Consider the following 25,342-nt stretch of genomic DNA (forward strand, 5'->3'; position numbering starts at 1 on the left):
CTCGGCGTTATTTTACAACAGGTTTGCCCGTCGATCCCTTGAAGCAACTAATTTTGCGTCAAGCGATCGAGAATATTTTGCTGGCCGAGGTCCTTGTGGCGGTTCCCACTGCACAAAGGCAACAAGGGTTTTACTCAAACCTTTTTGTGGTTCCGAAACCAGATGGGTCAGTCAGACCCATTCTGAATCTGAAATCATTGAACCAGTATCTTTCATTTCACAGGTTCAAGATGGAATCTCTCCATTCTGTCATTGCGGGACTAGAGGCAGAAGAGTTTCTGGTGTCGATAGATATCAAGGACGCCTATCTGCATGTCCCAATTTGGGTTCCTCACCAGGCTTTCCTCAGATTTGCCATCAGGGAAGTTCATTTCCAGTTTCAGGCCCTGCCATTCGGTCTCTCGTCAGCTCCCAGGGTATTCACCAAAGTGATGGCCGTCATGGTGTCTCACTTGCGCTCTCGGGGGGTGACGATAGTTCCGTACCTAGACGATTTACTCATCAAGGCTCCGACGGCAGAAGTCCTTTTACACCAAGTGTCCCTTACACATCAGATTCTCATTCAACATGGATGGATTGTGAACTTCCAGAAGTCTCAGTTGATGCCGTCCCAGAGACTTCAGTTCCTAGGAATGATTCTAGACACTGTTCTGCTTCGTATATTCTTGCCAAGGGACAAGGCCATAGCCATACAGGAGCTGGTTCGTCTAGTGCTCAGACCCAGGAAAGTATCTGTGCATCTTTGCATCCGTCTCCTGGGGAAAATGGTGGCTTCCTTCGAGGCCATCCAATTCGGCAGATTTCACTCCAGAATATTTCAACTGGATCTTCTGTCTCAGTGGTCCGGGTCCCACCTACAGATGCATCGGCTGGTGCGTCTGTCTCCCCGGACCCGCATATCCTTGCTCTGGTGGCTTCGGACGGAGCATCTGTTAGCGGGTCGCCGCTTCGGAATTTGGAATTGGACCTTGGTCACCACGGACGCCAGCCTCCGCGGATGGGGAGCGGTGGTTCTGGACAATCACTTCCAGGGGCTTTGGTCGCAGCAGGAGTCCCTCTTACCAATCAATGTTCTCGAACTGCGGGCAGTCTACAGAGCTTTGATACAGGCTGCTCTTCTGTTACGAGGACTTCCGGTTCGGATACAATCCGACAACGCCACGGCAGTGGCATACATAAATCGCCAAGGGGGAACCCGCAGTCGGATGGCAATGAGAGAAGCCAGTCGCATCCTTCTGTGGGCAGAAAGACACGTAGAGGTCATTTCCGCAGTGTTTATTCCGGGGGTCGACAACTGGGAAGCGGACTACCTCAGTCGTCAGGATCTTCATCCCGGGGAGTGGTCCCTTCATCCCGAGGTCTTTCATCAACTGGTTTGCAGATGGGGGAAGCCACAGATAGACCTGATGGCATCTCGGATAAATCATCAACTACCCCTTTACTGCTCCAGGACCATGGATCCGGCAGCGGTGGGAGCGGATGCTTTACTGATCCCTTGGCCGTACAGCCTTGTGTACCTGTTCCCACCGTTTCCGCTCCTCCCTCGGATTCTCAAGCGGATCAAACGAGAGTCGTCCACCGTCATCCTAGTGGCTCCGGATTGGCCTCGTCGGGTTTGGTACTCCGATCTTTTATTCCTTCTGGCAGACGAACCTTGGCCTCTTCCGCTACGATCGGACCTTCTACAACAGGGTCCATGTGTGTACCCGGATTTACGGCGGCTTCGTTTAACGGCGTGGCTATTGAGACCGCCATCCTAAGAAGCCATGGAGTTCCTAGGTCGGTCATTCCTACCATGCTTAGGGCTAGAAAACCGGTAACATCAGCGCATTATCATCGCATTTGGAGGGCTTATATCTCCTGGTGTGAAGGTCGTGGATCCTCCACTTCCTCTTTTCATTTACCACGTCTTCTTCTTTTTCTTCAAAAAGGCCTCGATGCGGGGTTACGCTTGGGATCGCTTGAAGTGCAGATTTCTGCTCTTTCTATTTTTTTCCAGCGTCGCCTAGCTCTGATTCCGGAGGTTCAGACCTTTTTTCAAGGGGTTCTTAGAATTCAGCCCCCCTTTGTGCCACCCACGGCTCCTTGGGACCTGAATCTTGTTTTATCTTTTCTTCAGTCATCCACCTTTGAGCCTTTGCAGGAGGTGGAATTGAAGTATTTGACTTGGAAGATGATCCTTTTATTGGCCCTGGCTTCGGCCAGACGTGTGTCTGAACTTGGAGCCTTGTCCTGCCGTTCCCCTTACTTGATTTTTCACGAAGATCGGGCGGAACTTCGTACCCGGCCTTCCTTTTTGCCCAAGGTGGTCTCGGGTTTTCATCTGAATCAGCCGATTGTAGTGCCAGCGTTGTCGGACTCTTCTGGGGATTCTCACTCCTTGGATGTGGTTCGGGCACTTCGCATTTATGTGTCCCGTACTGAGGGGCTACGTAAATCAGAGGCTCTATTCGTCCTTTATGATGCTAATCGGCGTGGCTGGCCTGCGTCTAAACAAACTTTGGCCAGGTGGATTCGTCTGACTATTCGTCAGGCATATGTTGCTTCTGCTCGACCACCGCCGGTATCCATTTCTGCGCATTCTACGCGCTCTGTGGGTACTTCTTGGGCGGCACGTAGAGGTGTCTCGGCTTCACAGCTTTGTAGGGCAGCGACGTGGTCTTCGGTTCATACTTTTGTACGTTTCTACAGATTTGACACTTTTGCGGCTTCTGCTTCAAATTTTGGTCGTAGTGTCTTGCAGGGCGTTCAGCACTCTCCCCCCCCAGGAGGGTAGCTTTGGGACGTCCCCACTGTCATGAAGCTCCAGTGTCCCCTAGTGGATGAAGGAGAAAACAGGATTTTGGTACTTACCGTTAAATCCATTTCTCCGATTCCACAGGGGACACTGGACGCCCACCCAGTGCTTCTTGCCTGTTCTCAGTTGCTTGTTCTGCTTCAGTTCTGTTGCAGTTTTGTCTGTTTTTATTGTGTGACTGTTTATCACTGCAGCCTGCTGTGTTCTTGCAGTGTGTCAGTATGTTGGATGTTTCTTTTCCTGTTCTCCTTCTCTGTTCTTCAGTCTGTTCTCCGTCTCCTCTCGGGCTCAGTTCTTTAAAACTGGGGTTGATGGGGCATAGAGGGGGAGGAGCCAGTCACACTTGTAGATTTTTAAAGTGCCAGGCTCAACTCAACCCACCGTCTATACCCCACTGTCATGAAGCTCCAGTGTCCCCTGTGGAATCGGAGAAATGGATTTAACGGTAAGTACCAAAATCCTGTTTTTTCTTATCTTGGTAAATTCTAATCTTTTTTTTTACTTTTTAATATTTATTTTTTTATAAGAATCTGTGGTTCCTTCTGGACAAGCATCAGTCACCTCCCATGATTGGCGAGGAAGCCATGATCAATTATACCAACTTCCAGACTGTTGGTGAAAAGGCGGGGCCAAAATGCAAGTAAGCTAAGCATTTGCTAATCGATTCTACTTTAATAGGCAAAGTGTGTTAAACTCTGGTCGCCAAATCGCCGTGGCAATTAATAACAATGTTGACAGATTACAGGGTGGCGCCATTTATCCCGAACCCCTCTGCATTTGTTCTTTCCATGTTGTAGGCATTGCATGCCCGGGACTGGAATTCCACTGAGGGAGTGGAGGCACCAGTGCCACATAATCTGGCAGCAAATCAGAATGAGTTCACTGCACTCTGATTGGCTACCACACTCACATACAGTACTGCAGAGCTCAGGGACATGATGGGCCCCATGAGACCGAGCTTAGCAGGCAGTCAGCCTATTCTGTTGAAAATGTTTCTCCTCCCTACAGCTGCCTGGCAGGCCCTGTGAGCCACAGGCATCACAGAGGGAGGGGTCATTGTACCCTAGAAATTGTCGTCTGCTAAATTTTGGCCCTAGTTCTTTGCTCTTGGCAAGATTTTTCATGCCCTGTAATTCTATCAGGAGTCATTTCAATTTATTTACCCTATATTTGTATTGGTTTACTCTTTTGTGCCATGATTTACCTGTATTCATAAATTGTAACCACATATTGTACACATTTTATAATGTATCCATGCTACATAACCGCTATTTTCTCTTCCATTTTAGCCATTTTTTTACAGCTAAAGTCTTTAGCAAACTTATTCACAATGATCCTTATGGCCGGATATCCATTATGCAATTTTTCAACTATGTCATGAGAAAAGGTAAGCTGAGGGCAGTAATGGGGGAAGCAAGCGCTTGCTGATACAGTATGTTAAGTGTCTCATTATTGCTGGCTGTTTTATGTTATATGTGCCATTCATAACTCTAAAGCCTCCAATAAGATGTTATCAAGTATAATTCTATCTAGAGCAGGGGTAGTTAATCTGTGTCAAACCAGCTGCTGTGGAACTACACCTCCCAGCATGCCCTGCCACAATTTTGCTTTTCAGGGCATGCTGGGATGTGTAGTTCCACAGCAACTGGAGTGCCACAGGTTCCCTACCCCCAGATCCAAGAGTGTGGACATTGTAATGTGTGTATGTACATTGCAATCAATGAAAGGTTTAATGGTAAACCACTTATTTTATAACTATACACTGTACCTGCAAATGAGGAATACAAAATTCTGTCGTGTATGTAAATCGCTAAAATGTACATTACAATGTAAAGGAAATAGTCATCAGAAGACTTGTGCCCAATTACCAATTTTAAAGACAAAATGTACTTAATATGTTTGAGTATTTCAGTAGTGGTCAGTTGTATTTCTTTGAATACTAATATCAGGTAGCTGTTTGCAGACTCCTAAATAAAAGCAACCTATTGCAGGTACAGTATAGCTTTAAAGAAGCAATAAGTGGAGGCATTCCCTAAAAGAATGAGGGTCTGTTAGCCATTACCACGTAAAGAATGAGGGTCTATTAGCCATTACCACGTAAAAGAATGAGGGTCTATTAGCCATTACCACGTAAAAGAATGAGGGTCTATTAGCCGTCACCACGTAAAAGAATGAGGGTCTATTAGCCGTTACCACGTAAAAGAATGAGGGTCTATTAGCCATTACCACGTAAAAGAATGAGGGTCTATTAGCCGTTACCACGTAAAAGAATGAGGGTCTATTAGCCGTTACCACGTAAAAGAATGAGGGTCTATTAGCCATTACCACGTAAATGAGTGAGGGTCTATTAGCCATTACCACGTACAAGAATGAGAGTCTATTAGCCATTACCACGTACAAGAATGAGGGTCTGTTAGCCATTACCACGTAAAAGAATGAGGGTCTATTAGCCGTTACCACGTAAAAGAATGAGGGTCTATTAGCCGTTACCACGTAAAAGAATGAGGGTCTATTAGCCATTACCACGTAAAAGAATGAGGGTCTATTAGCCATTACCACGTACAAGAATGAGAGTCTATTAGCCATTACCACGTACAAGAATGAGGGTCTGTTAGCCATTACCACGTACAAGACGCCTGTCATTTTACCTACAGCGGGAGCCGGGCATCCCGATCGAAGGTAAGCCGGGCGCAGACTGCCGCGGAGGGGGACGGTTCCCGGGGGGACTTAGTGTTAGGCAGCCCCCCGGGAGGGTTAGGGTTAGGCTAGGGGGAAGGGGAGGTTAGGGTTAGGCACCCCCCGGGGAAACTTAGGTGAAGGCAGCGGGGAATGAGGGTTAGTGTTAGGCACCCCTAAGGGAGGGTTGGGGGGGGGTTCAGGTCAGTTTATACTTACCTTTAGCGCAGTTGGGATCTTCACCTCTGTCGGGATTTGCGGCCGGCGGTAAATCATACCGATCCCCTTCTGATCATATATAAAAAGGAGACAGTCCTGGTGGAAATTAGGGCACATGGCAGCACTCACCTTTCCTCACAATTTGTATCTGCTCCAGAATGTCATCCTACCTCATCATGCTGGCAGTTCTCATGCTGTCACTTGCCTAGAACTCGTCACTCCAGCAAACCAGGCTCTCAATCTGGCTACAACACTGCCCCATTAAACCAGTAGTGTCACCTATAACTAATCACCTTTCACTTCCATGAAGTTGCTTTTCCCAAAAACAATTGGTGAGATGCTTTAGAGGTGGTGCGTGAGCGGCTGGATCAGTCAGAAGCAGCGGTCACGGAGACTGCAGTTTCTAAATAGTCTTAAGGTGCGTATCCACTAGGCGATTAAACAGGCCGATTGAACGATAACGACATCGTGATCGTTCAATCGCTTGCTAATCGTCCACAAATCGGCATGTAAATGTCATAAACGACCAGCGATGCGCGTGCCCGCAGGTCGATCACGTCAGGTTCAGCATGTACGGGGATGATGGATGTGCCTACATTGAACGACTGAACGGTCAGTGTAGGCACATCAGACTGTGAAACGACAGCACGATTACAATGTCGTAATTGTGCTGTCATTTCACGGTGTCGTAATCGTGCTCTTGTTTCACAGTCGGGAAGTGGATGCGCACCTTTACAGCTCACACACCTATCAGCAGGGGTTTCAAGTTGTCAAACGTAATTGTTCTTCATCTAGGTGGTAATTTATCCTTAAGCAGTTGATGGTTGTTGAGAGGACCTTTGTCTCCCTTCTACCAATTTACCTGCATAGTCAGCAGAGGGTAGAGGGAGAACTGTGGTCTCTCCTCTACCACCTCTTCCCAGCCACTCAGTTGGATGGTGTAAATGGTACTTATAGCAGAATCTTTTCTTACAGTGTGGCTCCACCAGACGAGGATAGGTTTAAGCTTGTATGATGTGGCTGGGCAGGGCTACCTCAGAGAATCGGTATGTACAAGTTTTTGATTGATTTTATTTAGTCTTCATTGAATCACCTTTAAGCTACTGTAATATATGTATTATTAAAATGGGTATTATATATAGTTGAACCTGGATAAGTGGGAAACCTCTATTACTGGGACAAATTGTGAGGTCCTGGCATTTTTGCACCAAAAAATCTCTGTAACTGAGACTGATTTTTCTCGATTATTAGGAATAATCACCTTTATAACTGAGACAATTGCTGTTAGGACCTCTTTAAGTCATATTAGTGCTGTTTATTAACCTCTGTAAGTGAGACGACCGCCTTTAGAACCACTGTAACTGGGATTAGTACAGGTTTTGACAAGTCTCTGTCTGTACCTGGAATCAGAAGAGCGCAGAGAGAGGGGGGAGCGGGTACTATATACCCAGGCCCGGACTTCCTGAGGGGCCCCGGCGGGGACCCGAGTACGGCGCCACCCCCCACCCTCCCTTCTCTCCCACACAGTAGCGTGTGCTGAGCTGCAGTGGGAGACTGCTCGAGGCTGCTGAACAGCAGTCTCCTATGCCTGTGGGGGTGAGCGATCACACTGATAATGCCCCCCCCCCCCTGGCTCTGCGCCGCGCTGAGGGGCTCGCAGCGCCCTCCTCCCCAGCTCGCTTCGTGGCTGCAGAAGTGTTTTTTATTTTTTGCTCAATGAGGCGTGGTCACGCCGCCGCTATTAGGCCACGCCCCCTATTTACTCAGGCCCGGCAGGGCTCTCTACGCCCCTGCCTGGACTTAAAGGGGTGAAGACCCTATATAAGGGAGACAAACACTTCTTGAACCTGGATAAGTGAGATACTTCTTTAAGTGAGACTAAACATGCCGTCCCTTGAGATTCCACTTACCCAGGTCCAATTGTAATTCCATCGTTCTCCGTTTGAAAGCCTATGCTGGAAGCATCCATTGTGTGGGTTGAACCTTGTAGTTACTGACAGTACTGAGAATGCACTAGGAATTGGTAACCTCACGAGATGCAGTGAATTTAAGCAGGGACGAATGGGGCTAAAAAGTGGCCTGGCATGCTGTCCTTGTGCACGCCGCAGGCACACGCATGCATTGGAAAAGGGGGCGTGGCCATGCATTGCAGGAGCGTGACCTCACATTACACCCCGTATAAGCATGCCGGCCGAGCAGAACGCTGGATGGTGAAACTGATCAGATGGGCTTGACTGACCATCTGGAGACCTATCAGGCCCATTGGCTCTTCTGGCATTTGCCAGATGGCCAGTCTGACTGTGCTTTAGCAAATAGATTAGATGCCTCAAATGTGTGCAAGTAACAGTCAAGCTTATCAGAAAATAGTGTACATTTAAAATGCACTTGTAGCTATTTTTCTTGTTGAAACATTTTTTTAAGCCAGTGCTTGAAGAAGTTCTTACTCCCTAACAGGATTTGGAGAATTACATCCTTGAACTTATTCCAACCTTGCCTCAATTGGACGGTTTGGAGAAATCCTTCTATTCCTTCTACGTCTGCACAGCTGTTAGAAAATTCTTCTTCTTCCTTGACCCTCTGAGGACCGGTAATACAAAACAAAAATAATTATGCGCTAATTGGAGGTTTTAGCATGCAGTAACAGCAAATGAAAATTGCAACAGAATTGTTTGAGCTGCAACTAACCGAAGATCACTTATGCTGTATGCTATTGACATAATTCATTCTCTGTTGCCAAAAGCGCACGCATCCCGTGATTATCAGCAGACTGCGCATACACACCTTGACCGAGTGCCAAATAATGAGTTAAAAGACATGGGTCAGGTATATGGTGGTACTTTATAGATGGGACAGGTGTTTTAAATTTTGCAGGTGGAAGTTACAGGTGTTTAAAAAAATAAATAAATAAATAAGTGGCCTCAAATTACCACAAAATCAACTTTGTCCATTTTTTTTTTTTTTCTTTTCCAACTCTTTTGTTTCATTCGCTTATAGTGAAATGGAAAAAGTTTTGCTTTTTACTACAATTTTTTTTTTTTTTTTTTCGTTAAATGCACAAATCAGACATTTTACACATATTTAAAGCTCAAAATATTTTTCTTTGGGTAATATCTATACTGCTACACACTATATTTTTTTTAATTTTTTTTTTTTTGGGGCTTTAAAATGAATACGACCAATTTTTTCCAATTGGATAGAATGTGAATCGGGAGCGCGTATAGCTGCGTTAATGAAAAATTGATCATGATAGCCCTGGTAATTTTTGCTGCAAAATCTTCGCTACTAATTGGATATGCCACTATGAGTTTAATAAATACTTATTTGCCCACTGATGGCAGGGAAAAAGGGAGGGTAGAGTTCTCAAGTTATCTTAATACATTAAATATCACAAAGTTCTATAAGTAATGTATATTAACCCAAGGATGAAAGCGTGGTACAAACAAAGCTCACAATAATTGTGCAATGGTAAGGGACATGTAGAATAGCAGCGATGGAGTGTGGCCAAACAGTCAGACCATGCGGAATAAAGAAGTGTCGGTAATACATGAAATCATTGCCCTTCTGCTCCATGGGAGGTTTCTGTTCTCCCTGAGCTCATCTTAGGACACCTGCGTTACGGTCTGACAGGTGTACCCCCCCCCCCCCCAGTCAAACTCCCCACCTGCCACTGTTAATGTGCTCCCTTTAAAATTCTGATGTAACATTGATCAGTTTAATTATGGTGCTTTGTGGGTATTTTTCATTTATGGGATTACTGTCCAAAAACATAAATTTGAAGACTAAAGGTGCATACACACGTAACAATTTTTTTAACGATTTGTCAATAACGACGTTATCCTTAAAAAAAAAAAAAAAATAGGTCCGTTTATGAGTTATAACGATGAAGGATAATCACAAATGCGCACTCCCGTTTGTAGTTATCGTTCATTTCAGACTGTCCAACATGACTATTTTCATTAAGGGAAGGAACATTATTCGTTCACTGTTCAAAAAATCGTTCATTACACTTCAAAAAATCGTTCACTTTTTCAAGGGAAAATCTGAGGGAAAATCGTTGGTTACAAAATCGTTACGTGTGTATGCACCTTTACTTCTAGACATAAAGGATGTGACTGCGAATGACAGTTGTTTTCATGTATTGGATGTTGCCAAAAGATGGACTTTGTTTCTGGATGTATTGAGTATGTGGTTCTTAAACAAAATCTGTGATATTACTACATCTATAACGTTTTCTATCTCCCTTTTATAGGAAAAATAAAAATACAAGATATTTTAGCTTGTAGCTTTTTGGATGATTTACTTGAGGTAAGTGCTGTTCTCTTTCCACATGGCTGTGATTCTATTGTTGGTGTTGAGGTGATGGTCACCTACTAAAGTGTTTCAATCAATCTTTTATATTCTAAATATGTCAGCTCTAAATGACTTGTTTTTCCTAATTCTGCCACTGCTCTCTCACCGTCTTTATTACCTCTATGTGGCACCTCAATTCATATTTAAGTTGCTTTATTTTACAGCTGCGGGATGAAGAACTTTCTAAAGAGAGTCAAGAATCCAACTGGTTTTCTGCTCCTTCTGCACTGAGGGTCTATGGTAATTACAATTATTTTTTTTATTAGCAAATGATTTATGTGCTGTTTCAGCACAATGTTATGTTAATTTATTAGTCAAATCTTTAAGATGGTAGCAGGGAAGCGCATTACATGCAACAGTGTAATGTAACAAGGGTCTCTAGGCATCCTGCATGGCCTGTGATACCATAATTACATTCTGTGTCCTGATACTTAGGCCAGTACCTGAATCTGGATAAGGATCACAATGGGATGCTAAGCAAGGAAGAACTGTCTCGTTATGGTACAGGTACCTTGACCAACGTCTTCTTAGACCGGGTCTTCCAGGAATGCCTGACCTACGATGGGGAGATGGTGAGTCGTTTTACATGTTAGAGCTGCACAAAGTCCTGCCAGGGTGCAGTGTACCTCTCACTCTCTATTTTCAAGCACATTACATTAAACAGCGTTGTTATCTCTTGTAATGACGATCATATAAGATCTAGGACTAATATGAGGGGAAAACTCATGAAATAATATAATATGCAGTACGTGCTGTGTTATAGTACAATGAAGGGTAAGAGTAGTGGCAAAGATGCTGAATGAGAATGGAGTTTCTGTAGTGAAAGGAATTATTAAAAAAAAAGTGAGATAAATGAGAGTAATCAGTATTACTATGGAAATGGGTGAGCATGTGTAACCTTTTGTTTCTTACTGCTCCATACTAATGAGGGCCAGCCACTTACTAGCCTTACTTATCCGTTTCAGGATTATAAGACGTACTTGGATTTTGTGTTGGCATTGGAGAACAGGAAAGAACCAGCCGCCCTGCAATATATATTCAAACTGCTGGACATCCAGAACAAAGGCAGCCTAAATGTCTTTTCTCTGAACTACTTCTTCAGGGTATGTCTGCTCTCAGTTGCCATTAAAGCAACATTCGGCTCCTCTATATCTTTATGTCCTGAAAAAATCTGTCCGGTTGCAGTTATAGATAAACTAATAATTACCTGCACAACAGGGTCCACATGTTTGGCCTCTCTGCCCCTTCTCTTCGTTCCCTAGTATACAAGTTAGACCAGGGATGGGGAACCTCAGGCCAGGGGGCTGTATATAAGGCCCACTGAGCCATTTTCTGCTAGCCTCATCTGGCTAGCAGGGTGCCTAGAATGGCATCCTGCAGCCAGAATCTATGCAGCAGTGCCGCCTGGAGCATCCTGAGGACGCTTCAGACGGTCACACCGTTGTCCTCAAAGCTTCTCGGAGCAGCCTCAGTATGCTTCGGGCATTGCTGTAATCACGGGCGATTGTGGCCCCGCCCCATGTGACATCACACGGAGGGGGCATGGCCTGCACCGGCCCGCGAATAATGCTATATATATCAGAAGGTATGCAGTCAGGAAGCCGGCGGACCTAATCCCGACAGCCGGCTTCCTGACTGCTTAATCCCGGCGAGGGTTAAATGACAGGCATCTAAATCTAGATGCCTGATATTTTACCGATGCCAGGAGACCAACGCCCGGCATCCCGATCGATGCGGATAGCCGCAGGGGAGGGGGGGGGGGGGTTTAGGTTTAGGGTTCCTGGGGGGGACTTGGGGTTAGGTACCCACCACGGGAGGTTAGGTTTAGGCTAGGGGAAGGGGGGGTTAGGGCTAGGCACCCCCCCGGGGGACTTAGGTTTAGGCGACGGGCCAGGGGGGGTTAGGTTTAGGTACTGGGGGGGGAAGGTTAGGGTTAGGCACCCCTAAGGGAGGGTTAGGGGGTAGAATTAGGTTAGAAAATACTTACCTTGGACGATCAGGATTTCCTCCTCTGCCGGGACTCCAACCGCCGGGCATGGGTCCGGTGGTAAATCATACCGATTCCTATCAGAATGGCCCTTGGCAGAAAGAAGGTACCCCACCCCTGAGTTAGACCTATATGCATTTGGAAACTACACCCCCCTCCCAATCATGGCACCTTTAACCTCTATAATATGTCTTCAATGCTCTGCACCCTTTTCTCTCCACTCTATCATATATGCACAACTGTTTCTCTTTCTTGCCATAGTCTTTTTTTTTTTTTTTTTCTTTGTGTGAAAATAGCCATTAATTGTATTTTGTTTATGCTTCCTCTATGCAGGAGGGAGTAGGGAAAAAGCAACATGTGTTGTATGTGAAATGCATCAACTCTACTAGAGAATTAGGCCATGTGGGCTCCCTCTTTTATTACAGCTTCCATTAAAGAGAAACTGGTTGACAAAACACCTGGGAGTGAGCATATATCTGGCATATAGATTAAGCCAGGTCCGGGCATATGCTTACAGTGTGCACAGTTTTTAAATGCGTTCTTTTCAATGTGTTTAATATTTTTTAATTGTTTTTAATTGTCGGATTTCCACACTCTGGGCCAAATGTAATAGGTAGTCTGTTTTGGTAAATTGCGAGTTTGGTACTAAACTCGCAATTTTTCACAACTCTCCCATGTAATAGGGTGTCTGTTCACTAAAACTCGCATTTTTCAGAGTTACTAAAACTCTCCATTCTCAAACTCGCATCCAGATGTTTTCACATTGAAAACAATCAACTCGCCCAATGTAATAGAGTGTCTGTTTCAGACTCGCAAAAAAAAATTACCAAAAGTCCCCAAATAATAGACCTGCTTCAGGCTAGCGAGTACATCCTGAGCAGGTCAGATTAACACAGAAATATGCACATATCCATGAGATATGTACATGTTTCTGTGTGTACTTATGTTAAATGTTTTAAAATAAAAATAAAAAATGACGTGCACCCCCTCCCCAAAAGCATAACCAGCCCCGGGCTTTATAAAGCCTGTTCTGGTTCTAAAAATACAGGGGCCAAAATGCGTAGGGGGCCCCTGTATATTAAGAACCATCACAGGGCTTTGTTGAGCTGGTTCTGGAAAATCAGGGGACAAAACGAGTAGGGGTCCCCTGAAAATTCCAGAACCAGCACCGAACTCTTTCTAGCAGGGAGATAATGCCACAGCCAGGGAAAACCTTTCACCGGTTTCCCCGGCCAAAGCATTATCCCTGACTGCTAGTCAGTCCAGGCCAGAAATCCCTGGGGAGTTGGGGACCCCCCCAATAAAGGGGTCCCCCTCTCCAGGGCACCCCAGGCCTAGACTGATAGCCCGGGGCTATCCTCGGCACCCTAGGGCGGTGGGTGCCGGGTTGATAGTGTACCAGCAAGCCTCCCCTGCATGCTGGTATTTGGAGAACCACAAATACCAGCATGCGGGGCATTACGGGCCCGCTGGCACTTGTAGTTCCACAACTAAAGAAATACGTAAATAAACAAACATACACCGTGAAAGTATGATTTTAATAAAACATACATGCACACTCACACATACTCACCTAGTATCCATAGGGGTGTACCTGAAAAAAAAATAATCCATACTCGCCTCTCCTATGCGTAGATCACGTCCACTGGCAATCCAGGGGTTAAAATAAAAAAACGCAAAAAACCCCGATCCATACGGACTGAGCAAAGGTATGTGTGTACACATACCTTTGCTCCGCGTAAATGACTGGGGCACACGTGTAGTTGTGGAACTACAAGTGCCAGCATGCTGGTATTTGTGGTTCTCCAAATACCAGCATGCAGGGGAGGCTTGCTGGTACACTATCAACCCGGCACCCACCGCCCTAGGAGAGGGGGACCCCTTTATTGGGGGGGTCCTCAACTCCCCAGGGATCCCCAGCCTGGACTGACTAGCAGTCTGGGATAATGCTTTGGCCGGGGAAACCGGTGAAAGGTTTTCCCTGGCTGTGGCATTATCCCCCTGCTAGAAAGAGTTCAGTGCTGGTTCGGGAATTTTCAGGGGACCCCTACTCGTTTTGTCCCCTGATTTTCCAGAACCAGGACCAGCTCAACAAAGCCCTGTGCTGGTTCTTAATATACAGGGGCTCCCTACGCATTTTGGCCCCTGTATTTTTAGAACCAGAACAGGCTTTATAAAGCCCGGGGCTGGTTATGCTTTTGGGGAGGGGGTGCACATTTTTTTTTTTTTTTTTTTTTTTAACACACACAGAAGCCATCATGGATCTGTGATGGTTTCTCTAAAACTCGCACCTTTTAATGCTACTTGCATTAAAAGGTGTCAGTTTACATAGTCCTAAACTCGCCTGCTTTCGCAAATGCAGTAGCCTCGAGCTGAAAAGTTCGCAGGCTATTGAATTTGCGAGTTTCAGTACAAACTCGCACTTTTTAAAAGTGCGAGAAAGTGCGAGTTTGTACTGTTACTAAAACTGACACCCGATTACATTTGGCCCTCTGTCTTTATAAAGGTTCCTGCACATACAACATGTGCTTTGTTTGTGAAATATCAGAAAAACAGAAAAAAGTACATTTGATAAACTATATACACTGAATGTGCAATCCGTCTGCATACACTGGGTGATCATTATTTCATTCTTTTGTTGGCACAGCATGTAAAATTAGCAATACCATAAAGTACTTTCTATAGTTATAGTACCATCTCATATTACTATCCACTTATCAGGCAATTCAAGAGCAAATGAAAATTCATGGACAGGACCCAGTCACTTTTCAGGATGTAAAGGTAAATGTCTAATATTTTTTGAACTATTTAGTGCTGACATATCTCAGCATTGTACATTTAGTGATTTATCTTATGTAAAATTATCATGATACATAAGGCAAAGATGGTTCTGACCAACTGATTCTGCAGTATGTGAAGGGAACACTTGATACAAAAGGTAGTGGAATAACTATTGTAGCTGCTTGTGGTGAAAGTGTGTGTCTGCTGTAAAGTAATCCTAATTGATGTATCTGCAAGACAGCCTATTCAGTGTGTTCAAACATATATTCTGAGACTAGCACCAATTGTACTGTGTGACTTCCTCGTGGGGAAGTGTACTACTATACATTTGTATTAGACAAAAACTTGAGTACTTGTACAAAATAATGAAATTAATTAGAAGTAAAAGTTGATAACACCCCTCATTCTAGATCCACACTGGTTATGGGCACACTATCTGTAGCAAACTATTAAAACAGACATATGGGGTTATATGTACTTTTCAAAGCCACCAATTGTTGGTGGTTCTGGATGCAGGTTTTAAAATGACAATAATAAAAAAAAAAAAATGCAAAACCCAGGCATGTTTTGTATGTACCAGAAACAAAAAAGGTATCCCCCAGCACTCAGAACGATAGCCGCAATAAGACTTGAAAAACTACATGGTGGTAGATAAATCGGAGATCTTAGTTGCATATATTTGCAAAGAGATGGCTTTGCTGGCTTTTTGGGGTTGCGCGCCCCAGGCTTTACCCTAGAAGTAGAAACCTCCAGTATCAGAGACGCCGTGACGCGGCCTGGAGGCTTACACATAGCTTTGCAAATATATGCAACTAATATCTTCGATTTATCTACCACCATTAGTTTTTCAAGTCTTATTACTGCTATCGTTCTGCGTGCTGGGGGATTGTTCTTGTATAGACTAACCCCTCCCTTTCATACACCTGAGTGGTATTACTAAGGTGATCGAGCAGCTACCAATATGCATTGCATGTTTTGTATGTACTATTATTGCCATTTTAAGTTCCAGAGCCAGAACAGCCAATAATGAGCAGTTTTGAAAAACTGCCATTTTAGTAAATAAATACACCACATAAACAGGTTATCCGTTTCCATTATTTTAATGGTTTGTAGTGTTCACCTGCAAACTCTATTACATACATTGCTCCATGTTTCTGTTGGACCTCTGTTAATTTTGCATTACATTAAGAGACAAGACTCAATTGTCAAAATGAAGAAGAAAGTTATTACAAAAAAAAATTAAATATGTAATGTTCCTCCCTACTGTAAATTATATGGGTATTTCAAGCCATCAAGAAATATTGCTACATAGTAATGTAATATGTGTCATGAACAACAAGATTACTTATTAAAATAGTAGTTGTATACTATTCTTAATAGGATTTAATGCATGCTAAAGTCATTATACAAGATCTCGCCCCTAGTATGTAAAGGGTGTGAATTAGAGCTATTAAAAACAGGATTTTGGTACTTACCGATAAATCCCTTTCTCCGATTCCACAGGGGACACTGGAGCTCAAGACAGTGGGGTATAGACGGTGGTAGAGTAGAGCCTGGCACTTTAAATAATTAAGAAGTATGACTGGCTCCTCCCCCTCTATGCTCCATCAGCCCCAGTTTAAGAAACTGAGCCCGAGAGGAGACGGAGGACAACAGGAAAAAGAGAAGGAGAAGATCACAGAACGGACAAAACCGGCTGAATGAGAATAGAAGAACCCACTGCAGGGAACACATGCAGTCACACAACCATATAATGAGCCAATAAAACGGCAGGAACACAGCACTGGGCGGGCGTCCAGTGTCCCCTGTGGAATCGGAGAAAGGGATTTATCGGTAAGTACCAAAATCCTGTTTTCTCCTTCATCCACTAGGGGACACTGGAGCTCAAGACAGTGGGGACGTCCCAAAGCCAACCTCCTGGGTGGGAAGTGCTGAGAACTTGCCGTAACCCGCGGCCAACTGTAACAGGGACCGCCAAGAACCTTAGGCCCAATTGAAAGGCAAGAGCTGTATCTAGTGGACAACAAAGATTAGAATCGTCAGAACACTGTAATCACAGCTGAAAACAAACCGACCCAGACCCTTGGGAGCAGTCAGTCCCAACATGAGTCCATGGGAAAAGGGGCGATAATCCAAGAATAAAACTCCACAAAACTGTAGTAGAGTTTAAAACAGGAAGGTGCAACAGTCGCAGACTGTAGAATACCAGCACTGCTGAACATAAATTATATCGATATATGTAGAATTATACAGATAACTGATGCAGATCCCGTCCACAAACTTCTTTAACAAAGAGTATATCAGAAGGCCAGAGGCATATATCGAACTGTCGTCCAGGACCAGTCCTGAGGTCTAACTAATTAGGTGGATTTCAACCAGCGGAAGGGCTAAAACGTAGAAGTCACCAACCAGTGGAGATTCCACTGGCAAGTGGCAGGGATGGCATCGAGAAGATTGAGACAACAATTCTTTACAGCGGGTCAGACAACAGGACAACAGAGGGATAAACAGGAACAGAGGGATAAAACCGCAACTGGAACCCTTTCATGTATTCAGGCGAAGACCAGCTTCCCCTTCACCTGGAAAAAAAACAAAAAACAAAACAATCAACCTCTGCCAACAGCGGAAGAGAAAACCACAAATGGACGACTTCCAACGTAATGGAAGCGTGTAGACAGTAGCAGCTTCTGGCCCGTAATAGTATGAAAACAACTGGGATACCTTAGCTGCTGAAAATCATGGATGCAACAGCCACCCCGGGAAAGCAAGACACCAAATAGGGAAGCATCCTATATAGTGAGGTTAGAGCCCTATGTCAACATGAAAGTACCTGTCAGTGTAATAAAAGTATCAACAGATACTTAACAGAAAAAAACCAAACAAGGCCTCTTGTGTATAATATTTCTGTTATAGGAACAGGACCTGTGACTGACGTACGTAATGTAAACCTGTGCACTAGCCTGAACATGCACCGCAACCCAGAAAATAGCATATCACTAATCTCTATGCTGGATGGACCCACACACCAAGAAGGCTCTAAGGTGTAGAGCCAACTAACGTGAACATGTACCATAAAGGGGCAAATGTCTGCCAGGACAGCAGCTAGGGTGCAGAAGGGAGGATAACTGATGTGTAATGTCAGGTTGCAGTATCAGGAGCCTCTTCCGGAGGATCAGGGGGTGAGCCTGCTCACCTGTGAGTGACCAGAAACCCTCTGGATGCTACGTAGAATGTCACTGACCTTTTCCATTTCACAACAACCCATCCGGTATAAAGAGTAACATCGGTGGTCAAAGACCCAATGCTCTATAGCTTGGACTTCAGTCTGGAGATATTGTTGTAGAAAATACTGTAGAAACTAGCAGAATTGTTAGTGGAGACATGTAGGTCATACAACAGGACTACATTCAATGACTTTATCTGAGAGTGTTCCATTAGAGATGTGTATTCATATAGAAAATGCACATATATCCCAAACACCCTGCTAGTGTAAGTATCATTACATTAACACTTATAATGGGGAAGTGCATATAGCCAAAGAGGCAGAATCACCAGATAGCGTAAGATATTAACTAAGACCCTCTGCATGTATACATAGAATTTCCATGGATCCCCACAAGTGACCCTTGACATTGAAAGTGGTCACATACCAATATAAAATACAATACTTATATTGCTGAGTAGGAACCTCTTGGTGGATATTTAGACTGCGACAAGTCAATATTATGGAGTACCTGTATATACACTGAGAAGATACACAAATATAGAATGTTAGTTATCCCAATTAAAGAAGGAAAGGATATACTTTTATTCATAACCCCAATTAGGGCTGTAAGCAGGTTTTCACAAATATTATAAATTTGCATATGAAGAGTGGGATACACAGCCTTACATACAGACATATACATAGTTGCATGAGAAGTCAATCTCTGAGAAGAGTCAGCATGTCTTATAAGTACCAGGCGCAGACCAAGTGCGCCACTAGAGATACTTACTGCAGTTTTAAATAATAATAGGCCCCTTGCAGAGAGGCGCTGCAATATTGCAGAGTGCTAGATACAGCGGCTTATGTGCCAAGTATTAACGGATGGGGACAGAACTACACTTTTGTCCAAGGATGCTAGGCGATAGCCCAGACCTAAGAGTCATGAACAGCCTGAGCTGGACCTAGACATGAGTGCCCCAGGAGCACCTATGTATAACTTTATATACATGTGTGGACATACAAGACCACCACATGTATGTGGTACTTGTAGTGGTGTTGGGGAATTGTGTCTGTCACAATGTAAGCTGCAGAATATGACTATTCCATAGAGCCACCTAATCTATTGTACTCTGGACATAAAACCCAGCTTACAAATTATTTTACATGCTGCCGAAGCTTGTACACAAGATATATATATATGATCTTATGCATAGCCTACAGCTCCTAGAATACCAGGTGGCTTCCTCTCCGAGGATTAACCAGGTCTGACCCCGACATACACACATATGTAATGCAGAAGTGTGTAACCTAATCCACACACTAATTTGTACTATCCCTTAAAGTGAGCTATGTATATAGCTTAGTAGTAGAAAATGGTGGACTGTTACGAGTACTCTCCTTGGAAAAAACACCCCAAGCCCCTTCAGAAAATATCAGCTTAGGGAGCTGTGCTTCAGTGAAATAAATGTGAAAGTGGGGCGCACTGCACAACACTCTGTTCTTCCGAGATAAGAAAATGGGCTTGTTCATGGTGAGTCCGTAGGCTACCTGTTTACTGACAGAGCCCTCATATTAAACTAGAAAACTGTGCAGTGGGTAACGCTGCAGCGCAAGACCCCAACCCACTCTGGTTATAGGAGAAGTCAGTTAGCACAACGCTAGAGGGTGTCCCAGCATTTAATTCTGGGCAACAGGGATGGCCAGCACATTTGGGGAGCTCTCATTGCCAAGTAGGGTAGATCCGGGAGTACCGTCACAATTATTGTATGTGCTGCCAAAGCGAGCACATAAGATATAATTACCTACACATAGATATGCGTACTCCCAAGGTAAATTGAAATTATCGGAAGTTAACTCCGTATCTGGATATTTATTTTGAGATATGGATTATTGGCACAACTGCACTAAAAACAAAACCAGTGCAGGCCAGAGCGACCAGCTCTGTATAGCAGGTCACTAATATGCTATGGAAGAGATGTAACCCTAACCCAGCTAACATCCTTCCAACGCTGGAGGCATTAAGTTATGGAAGAGTATAAAACTCCTTCCGTTGCCGTACCTGGAAGTGACGTGAGTGAGGGCGGAAGTGGAGGTTTCTGCCCACACTTTCCAGGAAATAAAGACGGCCCCTTGCGGGCTCGCTCCGCACGCCACGCTGCAGGCACGGTGGCTCGCCACAAGATTATATTGCCCATTTCGATGGTAGGGAATGACGTTGGACACTGGCTGATGACGTCATCATACAGAAACAGAAGGGATCTCTCTCATTCCATTTAGGAAGTAGTTATCAGCTAGAGGGAAGTCAGCGAGCCCTACACTGCTCGCTGACTCCAATAGTGGGTGTGCATTATCTGTCAACCTTGCGCTAGCTGTGTACTGTATTACTTAATGTAGGAGACAGAACACCAGACACACATAATGCTAACTTGCCCCGCCTAACGAAAGCTCAGCGCTCACAAGCAGGGCACAACAGGTCCGCTGGGGACTAAGGAGGATCCGCTACAGCTGACATCCTTCCCGACTACACAGCTGGGAAATTCCGGCTAATGTGCCTGAGCGCGCACCCGCACGCCTGCGGACTGGGCGCTATGGTGAGGAACCCCGTCCGATTCCGTGAGGGGTTATGCTGGAAAAAGCCCCCAAGCTTAGTGCAAAGACAGCAGGAGGCCACCGAGGGAAAATTGCCTGGGCCTGCCGTTAAGCTCCGCCCCCATCGCCACATTAGTGGCGGTAAACCTCCTGGGGGGGGCACACTTTGAAAATCACACCCCCCCCATGCTTACAGGGGACAGGGACTCTCCTAGCGCGATGTAGGTGCTGCCTGACATGACCCCCGACGCGCCACTGCTGTGCAGTAGGGCGGGGAGGGGAGATTGCATTTCCATCCCTCATTAAATAGGACGGGGAAACTGCCAGGGAGGACGCCTGGGTGGGGGAGTGGGATTGTAAGAGCGAACGCCGGTGCTTCCTTCATACAAGCACCGGCGCAGCAACCCACAGCCGACAGCGCTGTGAATAACAGCCGCGCTCTCATGCGGCTCTAAGCATAAGCCGGCGCTGGTGCTTCGCTCATACAAGCACCAGCGCGGCAACGAGCAGCCGCGCTGAGCGGCTTCTTGTGCCCAACCCCGTTATGTACTTATAAAATAGCGGGGCTTATGGTAGTAGCGGGACGTGGCATTCTCCCTCCCTGCATAGAGGAGGGAGGAGCAGGCTTTCTCAGTGACAGCCACGGCAGCATCGCGCTATCACCAACGCTGCCCTCTGTATAACACACACTGTAGAGGGGCCCACGCGGTATCCATCCCCTCATGAAATAGGAGGGGGAACAGTGGCTAGGGATAAGCCCGAGACCCGGACGCTGACTGCAGAGTGCAGCAGCCGGTCTCATCAGCAGCTCCGACACTGCCAGGTTTACTGGCAGGGGGAAGGAGGCTGTATAACAGCCGCGCAGCACGCGCTGTCCCTGAGCCCAGCGTTTTGACCCACCACTCCAGCTAGTCAGGAGTGGTGGGATATACTTACGAACTGCTGCGGCCGGGTTGCTGGGCTGGGGGGCAAATGAGGAAACCCGGACACGAACCGGTTTCAGTTGTGGCGGGTCCTCATGGAGTCCGATGACTCTGTTTAAGGTCCCCCCTCAGGGTCACCGGACACAGGCTGCAGTAGCCGTGTGGTGCCCTCCCGGCGGCTCCCACGTAGCAGGCAGACTGCCACAGTAAGCAGTCTGCCTGTCCTCACGTGTAAATATAAATTTAAAATAAACAAAATACTAAAGGGCTGGAGACAGCCCACAGTGCTACCGACTCTCTCGGGCACAATTTCTAAACTGGGGCTGATGGGGCATAGAGGGGGAGGAGCCAGTCACACTTCTTAATTATTTAAAGTGCCAGGCTCTACTCTACCACCGTCTATACCCCACTGTCTTGAGCTCCAGTGTCCCCTAGTGGATGAAGGAGAAATTGTATTTTTTTCAATATTATTATTTGAATGTAAGATTTTTTTGTTTTTTTTTAAACCTACTTTTATCTGGAAGTGAACCTTACAGTAAGCGCAAATGATCATACTTGAGAAAACTGGCCAATGAACTTACATCTTAACTACATGGGCCTGCTGTGTTGCTATTTTGTTTCATTCCTAGGATGAAATCTATGACATGGTTAAACCAAAAGACCCTCTGCGTATTACACTCCAGGATCTTATCCAGAGCAGCCAAGGGGATACAGTGTGCAGTATTCTTATTGATCTGAATGGTTTCTGGACCTATGAAAATCGGGAAGTGCTAGTAGCCACCGATGGAGAAAGCCCTGCTGACATTGATGATACATAGAAATCAGAGAAGACCAATAACAATCAGTTCAGACTTCAACATTAAACTCTGCAAATTAAACCTAAAACATTTGGAGAGTTGTATTCTTGAAAGAAAGTTTTCAATGTAAACTTTACTAAAGATTGTGACTTTGGGGCAGAAACATGAGGATATTTGCAGTGAATATGCTTTTATTTATTTATACTATTTTGTACTTTTTGTAATATATAATTGAGACTTGACACTTTTTGTAAGGAAGTATAAACAGCAACTTGTCTACTGTACATTGTATCCCCTGTACTGTTAATAAAATCCTTATGTTAAACAGATAAGGTGTGTTATCTTTCACATAAGAAAGGGCCTGTATGGTAATGACTTTCCATATATAGTGACTGTTGTTGTAAAAATATGATCGAGCTTGCATTTTGTGTGTTGCAATTTCTTTGTTCTTCCTAACAGTTGTACTGACCTGGAATATGAGAGTCTTTACACTCGGCTTGCACAGCAAATACATATCGAATGATAATATAGTTAGTCACATTCTGTACACCCGTTCAGTGTCTATGGTTTAAACAACATAGTGAAAGGCACCGATCAATTTTGTTTTTTTAGTCTATAGCTGCATACACACACCGATTTTGTTACCAACGATTTTATGTCCGATTTATCTGTCAGATTTTTTAAAGTGTAATGAACGATTTTTGTAACTTCCCTTAATGAAAATCGTTCAGTTGGTCAGTCAGAATGAACTACAAACGGGAACGCGCATTAACGATAATGGTTAGTTATAACTCAGAAACTGAATGATTTTTTGAACGATGACATCGTTATAGTTAAATCGTTTCGTGTGTATGCACTTTAAGTAATCAATTGATTTTTTTATTTTTCAAGATGCATACAATACCATCTGCATTGTATAAAAAACCTTACATTTGTCCTATGCATGCCTACAAAAGAAGCTGCATGTGTTTGGCATATGCAGATTATGTACACTTTTGTATATTTGCACCTTGGAGTGGCTGTGGAAAATAAGGGTTTCGTTTATGCCATAATGGATGCAGACCCGCAGAGAGAAGCCGATATAGCTGCTAAACACTCATATCTAAATGGTGCCCATACATCAGAGAGGGGTTTCCGTGATCCTGCGACGCGATCGAAAATGCCGATCTGCAGGGTGGAAACGCCGGCCACCATCGATGGTCAGCGATCCGTAGCAGGATCGCTGAAATTTTCCATGTTAAATATCCCCGATTTGATGATCGATCTTTTTTTGATCGCGATTGTCAAATCGAGAAAATCCGACATGTTGGAATTCTGTGATGCCGGGTTGCAGCATCGCGGCAATCCATCTCTGATGGATGGGCCCTTTAATGCAGGTACCTGTGGGCTGATGCATATTAAGCCTGATATTGGTTTCCAGCACTAGCTAGCTGCTTCTGATGATTGCAAATTCCCCTCTGAAGAGGATAGGGGCTTTCTTTATTGACTATACATGTAGTATAGGGATTTTGTGAATATTTAAAAATTTTCATTAATCTGCAACATGGATTATAATTTATGCTGTACCATATCAAAAAGAATAGTGGCTGTTTTTCCCCCATCATAACAAATGTTGAAAAACTTTTCATGTGCTTTTTAGCCAGTTGCGTGTCTCCTATGAACGTGTTGCAAATGCTACAAGTGCACAGAAGTTTCCATGAATGCGACACAGTATATGGCCGGAAATATACTTTTTACAGGCTTTTTTTTTTTTTACAGTAAATTATATCCAACATGCACTAGGCCTGTAGAGTTTTCTTATGGTTGCATATTAAAAACATTCTGTGGGCTTGATGGGCCATATCCACAACAAATCACGTTTTAAGGATTTCTGTCTGTGGAATAATTACTGACCCAGCAAAATAGATTAACTCACCTGTACATCATTACAGAAATCCACAAAACATAACCTCTTTAGTGGTATTTGAGGACTGGAGCTGAGAACCCCTGGAATAGGCTTTTCCATTATTCTTTGTCAAATTACTTATGGAAATTGGTGCAACTCCAGGAACTTACCCAGAAATGTTACCTGAATATATGGATATGCCAAATATATGTAGTTAGAATTGTGTGAAGCAAGTATCAGGACAAAGTATACATTTAAGATTTTTCTTTTGTTGGAAGGGGCAGTATATTGTGACTGCACATTGATGCCAGACATCCGCATTCCCAAATCCTGAGGGTGAGACCACAAGTGGACAGACAAAAATTGTGGTGATTGTGCAGTTTAAATTTTAGGTTTGAGACCATAAGCATTGAACAGGACACTCAAGCAAAGAGAGCTAGGATCAGTGAAAATGCTTTAACATAGTTTTGGCGGGGTGACAAGATGGTCGGGCACAGATCTGGAACTTAAGGCCAGTATTAGAAGAGGTGCCCCAATCCAATTCTTTAGATGCAACCCAGACCTGGCAGCTCTGCTTTCTTAAATCCAATCCCCTGTTTATACAGGCTGGGAATCTGATACATTACCTGTATACAGCCATGGCCAAAAGTTTTGAGAATGACAAGCATTGGTTTTCACAAAGTTTGCTGCTTGTGTTTTTAGACTTTTTGTCAGATGTTACTATGGTATACAGAAGTAAAATTACAAGCATTTCAAAGGCTTTTATTGACAATTACATTAAGTTTATGCAAAGAGCCAATATTTGCAGTGTTGACCCTTCTTTTTCAAGACCTGTGCAATTTGCGCTGACATGCTGTCAATCAACTTCTGGGCCACATACTGACTGATGGCCGCCCATTCTTGCCTAATCAATGCTTGGAGTTTGTCAGAATTTGTGGGGTTTTGTTTGTCCACCTGCCTCTTGAGGATTGACCACAAGTTCTCAATGGGATTAAGGTCTGGGGAGTTTCCTGGCCATGGACCCAATATTTCGATGTTTTGTTCCCCGAGCCACTTTGAGCACCTTGCCATAAGGCAAAAGTGATAACTATAATGCTGGAAAAGGCATTGTTCGTTACCAAACTGTTCTTGGA

At 44.5% G+C, this 25,342-nt stretch overlaps 1 protein-coding gene across 4 annotated transcripts in view; it reads left to right on the top strand.

Annotated features, from left to right (window-relative positions):
- The window catches only part of PPP2R3C (protein phosphatase 2 regulatory subunit B''gamma), a 41,230-nt gene extending 18,589 nt beyond the window's left edge, over nucleotides 1-22,641 (top strand). For all 4 annotated transcript variants that reach the window (XM_088470312.1, XM_088470310.1, XM_088470309.1 and 1 more), the window contains exons 6-15: nucleotides 3,325-3,437; nucleotides 4,087-4,184; nucleotides 6,668-6,738; nucleotides 8,147-8,279; nucleotides 9,942-9,997; nucleotides 10,207-10,282; nucleotides 10,478-10,614; nucleotides 11,008-11,145; nucleotides 14,751-14,810; nucleotides 22,157-22,641. In XM_088470312.1, the coding sequence (XP_088326438.1) occupies nucleotides 3,325-3,437; nucleotides 4,087-4,184; nucleotides 6,668-6,738; nucleotides 8,147-8,279; nucleotides 9,942-9,997; nucleotides 10,207-10,282; nucleotides 10,478-10,614; nucleotides 11,008-11,145; nucleotides 14,751-14,810; nucleotides 22,157-22,345 (1,071 nt within the window). In that variant the 3' untranslated portion in view covers nucleotides 22,346-22,641. The remainder of the gene's footprint in view (nucleotides 1-3,324; nucleotides 3,438-4,086; nucleotides 4,185-6,667; nucleotides 6,739-8,146; nucleotides 8,280-9,941; nucleotides 9,998-10,206; nucleotides 10,283-10,477; nucleotides 10,615-11,007; nucleotides 11,146-14,750; nucleotides 14,811-22,156) is intronic.
- Nucleotides 22,642-25,342: the final 2,701 nt, after the last annotated feature.

This window comes from Taudactylus pleione, unplaced genomic scaffold (genome assembly GCF_031769625.1).
Source record: "Taudactylus pleione unplaced genomic scaffold, aTauple2 ptg000096l, whole genome shotgun sequence".
NCBI classification, from domain to species: Eukaryota; Metazoa; Chordata; class Amphibia; order Anura; family Myobatrachidae; genus Taudactylus; species Taudactylus pleione.